Source organism: Cyprinodon variegatus, unplaced genomic scaffold (assembly GCF_000732505.1).
Source record: "Cyprinodon variegatus isolate N-32 unplaced genomic scaffold, C_variegatus-1.0 Scaffold635, whole genome shotgun sequence".
In the NCBI taxonomy this organism is placed as follows: Eukaryota; Metazoa; Chordata; class Actinopteri; order Cyprinodontiformes; family Cyprinodontidae; genus Cyprinodon; species Cyprinodon variegatus.
Window position 1 is genome coordinate 494,755 of NW_015151088.1, and position 6,964 is coordinate 501,718.

Below are 6,964 nucleotides of genomic sequence, written 5' to 3' on the forward strand. Positions count from 1 at the left end.
AAAAAAAAAGTTATTTCTGTAACAGCAACTAGTAGATTTGTTTTGTATATTTTTCTTTTCAATTATCAGTTATCATTAGCATGTATGATATTTAAATGCGAATAATTTTATAATTTGAAAGTCGCCACACTAAAGTCTCTCTAACCTCTTAGCTTCCATTTTAACTTAGCATCCAGGGGAGTAGATATTAAAAGATTAATGTCACAGAAAAAAAACAAAAAAAACAATGGATGAAACAGCTCAGAGGGAAGACAGGTCAAGGAAGGTTATACAATGCAAACCTTTAAAATAAAAAAAAAAATCATCTTAAAATGAGCTCTAAAATGCACAGCCAACTAGTGGAGGGAAGCCAGACTTGGTATCGTGTGTTCCCAGATCCTTACCAATCTAATTAGAAGCAGCAGCAGCTGTATTCTGGGCAAACTGCAGCTGTTCAGGGAAGGATGGCTGACTCCAAGGTAAAGTGGATTACAGCATAGTGCAATAAAGCCAGAGTGTATAGAAAGCAAGAATAACTATCATCAAAAATCCCTGTCCAGCCATTTCTAAAACAAGTTAGATCTGTCTAGTCTAAATATGACACACAGGTGCTGGAAGTCATGGGGAGGTTCGAAGAATCTAGTGACAAAAACTATTCCCTTAATGTCTTTATCTTAATGTAAGATTATTCTCATTTACTTACATTTAGATGTATAATTCAACTCTATGACATTTAATTTTGTTATTTAGCTGCAACCATTCATAATTCTTGTGGATGCATGTTTTGTAAAAAAAAAAAAAAAAAAAAAAAAAGGGTGATTTTTGTTTTTTATGAAGATCTTTCATGCATCTACTCACCGATCATACAATCCACCTGTTTGGTGTCGGCTTCTGATTCTGTCATGTGGACTGTAGCGTTGCATGAAATTGGTGCCTGTAGGAAAACAGGTGAAGTTTCTGCTTTGTTTTATGTCATAACCAGTATGCATTAATAACTGTAATGGTGTTACCCTATGTCCAGTTGCCAGATAGTCACACTCTGTCCAGGGTTTGTTGTCCCCCACTACACACTCACTCCTCCTGCTGGTGAACTCCAGTGAATACACAGAGTCTGAGCCATCTTCTGTCTGTACACATACACAAATACTCACAATCAGTATGTAACAAAGATCAATAGGTAAAACCCGGTTTTCCAAGAACTTGTCAGTTATCATTAAAACAGCTTTGTTTGGATCTTTCAACACTTAGTTTGTTTTAAAAAATGCACACCTAAGACAACATTATAAATATTGGTTGATTACATATGAACCCCCACACCTCTCCCCTGGTGAAAAAGGTCCAACAATTGCTCTTTTTTCTCAGGAAGTTAAAACAATCCAGAATTTCGACTCAGCTACTAAGAAATGTTTACAGAGGCAGGGTGGAAAGCCTCCTATGTCTCAGCATGATGTGTGGAAAGGAAGGATGTCTGGACTCAGTTTATGCTATGTTGGGATCTGGAGAAGTTCCACCTTTCTCCAGCAGAGTTCGCCGTGGATCCTCCTGAGCTGAGCTTTCGACACACCTGAGGCGCATCTCATCATTAGAGGATCCTCCAGTATATAACCTGCCTTCAGACCTTGCCTCAACGCCGCAGTGTTTATCTAGTTTGGTTAGCACCTGAGCCTAGCATCTTCTGAGAACCTTTGTTGTTTCAGATCCTGATTGGATTCTAATTCCTCCTTGTCTCTGCTTTCAGGAATCCAGTTTTCCTTGTAAGCTCTGGATGAGCTTAACCTGCCGAGCCTGCCCTCTGAGCCAAACCTGAAGACTCTTCTCTGGATTCCCATGCTGCTCTGGACTAAGAGCTGGAAACCCAAAGCCAAGGTCTGCCCTCAAGTTAGAAGTAAGACGCTGAAGCGGTTATTGGTCTCTGCTGAACTAAACAGTCTCTGGACCCAACAGTTCCTCTCTCAAAGCCAAACCCGGACACCTCAAGGTATCAATCATAAACTCTTTAACACAAACTCCTGTTCCTGTGTTTATTCCATGTGCTTGTGCTCAAACTTGGTTAAACTTTTCATCTGTTTCCGTGGTGTTCTGCATACTGGGCTTTACTGAAACCCACCATGACATGCTACAGGAGTCCAGAAGAAGGACAGACATATTGCCACAGATCCCATCCACCCGGACCAGGAGCTGTTTGTCCATTTCATGACCAATGTCCGATCATAGGCTGCTCTTGCATAAGTTGCACTTTAAGAAAATGCATCATGTTAAATCCCTGTGTGTTTTTCAGGTGATCTAAATGCTCCAGTTTTCCTAATGGCGAGCATTATAAAGTTTATATAATTTTTTTTATTATCTTACCTTTTAATGACTTCCTAAAGTCTTTTAAGGTTGTCATTCACACCAGACACTTTATAATTTAGTCTGTGTTTTATATTTGGGCTTTCTGAGCAGAGTGTCTCAACAAGAATTTCTTAATTGCCTAAAGACAAAAAAAAAAAACTCCTAATTTTTTAAGTACTTAATGTTTCACTATTCCTAAACAATAAATGCAGTTGATGCAAAATTTTAAGTTAAAGCGACACTGTAACTTTCAGCCAATAAGAAAATTGGATCTGTAACTTCTGATTTTTTACACCACTAAAAGTTATTGACCTGAAATATTCATTTTATCTAAAATTCATCTTAGACTTATGTCAACAGTGCTGCTTTAAAGGTATAGTGGACGATTTTTACGAATTTTTGAAAAGGCCCGCCCTCTCCACTTAAAAAAAAAAAAGAAATAAAAGAAAAAAAGAAATGCACATGCACAACCCTGTACCCACTCCAGAGAGGGCCAAACGCCTGTTAAATGTGTGAGAGAGCATGCAGGAGCCTATTTCTCCTCGTGCACTCTGTTGAAAAGTTGCTGTTTGCATTGCTTATACAAGCTTACTTTCCAAAAAAAAACTATGTTCACTATGTCAGACTCACCACTGGTAAGTGAAAATGGGGACTAGCACGTAGGATGGCCTTACATAAAGATATCACCAGAATGATTGACAATTAGGAAAACCACTTATTTTTATGATCCACCCGTAAAAAGAAAACCCTCCACTGTACCTTTAACAACAAGATAATGATTTCTTTGCACTTCTACAGAAAGTTGTACTTTTTTTTTAGGAGCTGTACCTTTCTGGCGGATGTGATCTGAAAGAGAGCCAGCTTGTATCCAGTGGTCAACTTGTCGTTGAACTTGTGCAAGGCGCTGTGGGCAGCCTTTTGCACGTGCATGTCATCACAGAAGACCTGAACACCCTGCTCAGTCCCCTCAGCATCCTGGACAAATCAAAAGAAACAGAGAGCTGGCATCAAACTCAAAGAGGACAGATCATGTTTCTCTGATGGCTTTGCTGCATCAAGTTGAAGTGAATATTAAAAGTCACACAAAGTATAAAGTAGGCTTATAAACCACCTGCCTGCTAAAATCCTGCGGGTCCCTTGAGAGGTGAGACCACATGATCCTTAAAAAGTAAGGCACTTCGTTCTTCCTAATGATGGTTGAAATACTTGAAAGTGGATAATGTAATGGGTCGTTAAAGCAGTGTTTCCAAACCTTTTTTGACTTGTGTACCCCTTTGGGTATTTTGTCTTACCATGGGTAACCCCCTCAGTCAAAATCATTGATGATTATAAAATAAAAACTATTTAACCTAATCTTTTAATTTGCACATTTAATTATTTCCATCTAAAATAAAAAACAACATAAATGTGTTGCCTGAAAGTTGGTGAGGAATCTTAATAAATATGAGAAAAAATCCTGTTATAAACATGTATCTATAAAACTTGAGCTCCTCTCAGTAATTCCATTTAAACTTGATGAATTCAGAACAAAATACAGAACAAAAATTATTGTCAGACTAACTTAATTAATTTTACTTTGTTTTCATCAAGACACCTGAGCTGCTTTGATGAGCTCCGATAGCTCAGTGTGAAAAACAGCTGATCCCAGGCTGTTCTTTTCTTGTAGTCTGTTCCTCTGCTTGGTTTTGATGTGTGTCACAGCTCAGGATGAACTCAAAAATAGAAGAAAAACTTACTTTTTTGTTGATAAAATCTTGTTTAATTTTTCCATTGGGCTCTTAAATAGCAAAACAGATCCCTGCCCTGTTTTATTTTAGTACCTAATAAATAAAATATTTTCATGTACCCCTTGTAATGCTCTCATGGACAACTAGAGGTACGAGTACCCTTGGTTGGGAATCACTGCTCTAGAGACTCAAAGATAATCTTTTAAAAATTTTTCCTCACAGATGAAAACTAGCCATTAGATCCAGAATTAAGTCATAAATACGCTTCTAATTAATTAATTAAAAATATTTTGATCGTTCATTTCATAATTTACACTGAATTCATTACTTACTAATTTCATTTATAATTTCATGAATGAAGAGTTCTCATTAATGTTTTCCATCTGAATTAGTTATTATCGTTGTGGAGATTTTAAAGGAATCTCAAATTCTTTAAAAGTTTTTTAAGTCTACTTTGGTTTTTATTAAATTACTTCTGATGTGATCCTGCCTCCTCACATTTAGGTTCGGGAAAGTAAAGAGTTCAACCTTAAATATTGTTCTTTAGATTTGTGAGATTAGTGAATCATAATCAATATAATTTATTGTAGTTTAATCACTCCACACTTCTTTTCACCTCATTTGTGCTTTAATTATGATTTGCTTTAATAACAGACAATCAGAACTGTCCCATGGTTATATGTGGTCCTAAGCAGAATTTTATTCGTAGGCTCCAGTTTCAGTTGAACCAACCATTCACCCCAGGAACCATTTTGACTTTGACATTTTACCCATTTATCAGCTGACAAGCAAGCAAACTATAGAATGGATTTTGCTTCACAAATACATCAGCAACTGTAAATCATTTATTAATAAACACCCCAAATAAACTGTTTAATTTAATCATTATCTTTATATTTATCAATATTTTCTGTTCCTTGGTAATTAACGTAATTCTACCCTTTTCTATTATATCTTTTCAAGCTGCACATTTTTTTTTTTTTTGTGAAAATTGAATTACTCATAAATGTTATTCATGCCTCAGGCCGGGCCGGCGTCATTAGAAATGTGACACCTAAGAAGTTATGCTACTTTAACAAAGTAATGCCTTCCCTATGATTGCTTTGCGATTAAATATTTTGTGATTTTGATCAATCGGTTTTTTGTCGGATTTCTTTTTCTTTTTGCCTAAATTTTAGAATATTTTCACTGAGTGGTTCTGATGCATTTTACTGCATCTTATTAAAAAAAATAAAAATAAAAGAAAGTTTTTCATTAGTATGCACTTAAAAATGTTTATTTTTCTTATTTAGAATAAGAAAAATGTTAAATTAATTATGATTATTATTTGACTTCACTTTTTCTGCTTAGGTGAAGTGAGATGTGCAGATCGGAGCGTGGAGAGAGAACTCCAAGGTGCTTTTTAGGGTCACTGATCAGAGCTCAGAGACGACTTAGATTAGAGTTTGGTCTCTTATCTAAACAAAGTTAACTGGACATTGATATGGTAATCAGATAAACTAAAGCTAGAAGAATTAAAATCAACATAATTCTTCCAACAGCTCAGACATTTGCCAGCAATTAAAAGAATTTGTTAGAAACTCAGTAAAAATGCATTGTTTTTTGTTTTCAAAGTGTGCTAGAGATGAACAATCATGTTCTCTGTCTTTATAAAGTTCTCGTGTGTGTTTTTTTTAACCCAGTGTGGTTCTTACCTGCCCAAAAACGGAGCTGCAGAAGCACAGCAGACCCAGAACAAACAGCACCACTCCGCTCCTCATCATTCAAGTCGGTGGCTGCCTTACTTCTCTCTTACTGCACATCATAGAACAAATAAAATCAAACAAATTATAAGACTGTTTACATCCTAATCCTACAAGGAATCTAAACATTTCTTATATACAGTAGAAAACAAGCTTTTCCTATTGAATTCAGGCTTACAGTTAGTGAAGATGGAGGCCTGTTGGTCTAGAAGAGGAAAATCCTGACTCCTCTTTCTCTTGTTCAGATGACTGAGCAAAGTTCTCTAACTGTAGCTGGAATTCCTGAGAAAGATGATAACAAATGTACGGTGGACTGAAGGGCAGAAAGGACACAAACACACACACACACACACACATAGGACAATACCCACCATGCACAGCTGGTAAAAGAGGAGTAAATGTTTGCTTTTCGGTTTGCCCTCCCACATGTTGAGTCAATACATCAGTCTGTTTCAGAGGCAGAGAGATTAAAAAAATAAAACATACAAACTTCTAATTATCCTCAGAATCAGATAAACACAAAGAGCCACAAAGAAATAAACTAACTTTAACCACATTGACTGTAACATTTGTGTTTACAGGTCACTTTTAACATGTTCATTGTGTTTTTGTGTCTACAGTATGTTTGATGTGGGACTTTGTCCCGGTGGACCTTTAACCTCGGCCACTCAGATTTCCCCAAAAAACAAGCTAAAGTGAGCTCAGATTCAACAGCATCCATCAAGATCAACAAATTATGAAACCTGCTCTGTGGATCTGCACCTGTGTTTGCTTGTTTATGGTTAATAAGTCACCTCAGCCCCATTTAGAGATGTGAAATATAGAAAGTTCCATCATTCCTAAACAACTTGCATTTGTTTATTCCAGATTATATATCCTCAAGTTTTAATCTCAGCTGTATTTTTGTTGGTCTTTGTGTGCTGCTGTATCACCTAAACAAATTCTTCATATATGTAAAACATTATTTAAACTTAAAAACTTTTTTTATTTCTGATTCCAAAGTGTAAAATTAAAACAAAATCTGGTAGTCAATTTCTTTTTATTTTCTTATTTTTACTGTATTTGTAACTATGGTTTAGAAAGTGTCTTATTTATAGACCTTTTTTCAGAAGTAACAAAGAACAGATTTAATGAACCCTGAGTTGTTCAGGTTTGAACAGTTATACAACTTTACTGATCTCCACA

General features: G+C 36.0%; 1 protein-coding gene across 1 annotated transcript in view; it reads right to left on the reverse strand.

The window, feature by feature from the left end:
* Nucleotides 1–6,075, reverse strand: part of LOC107096591 (kininogen-1-like) — a 10,292-nt gene extending 4,217 nt beyond the window's left edge. The window contains exons 1-5 of the mRNA XM_015393320.1: nt 5,958–6,075; nt 5,732–5,831; nt 3,139–3,285; nt 990–1,106; nt 838–913 (exon numbers count right to left, since the gene is read on the reverse strand). Of these exons, the coding sequence (XP_015248806.1) occupies nt 838–913; nt 990–1,106; nt 3,139–3,285; nt 5,732–5,800 (409 nt within the window). The 5' untranslated portion in view covers nt 5,801–5,831; nt 5,958–6,075. The remainder of the gene's footprint in view (nt 1–837; nt 914–989; nt 1,107–3,138; nt 3,286–5,731; nt 5,832–5,957) is intronic.
* Nucleotides 6,076–6,964: the final 889 nt, after the last annotated feature.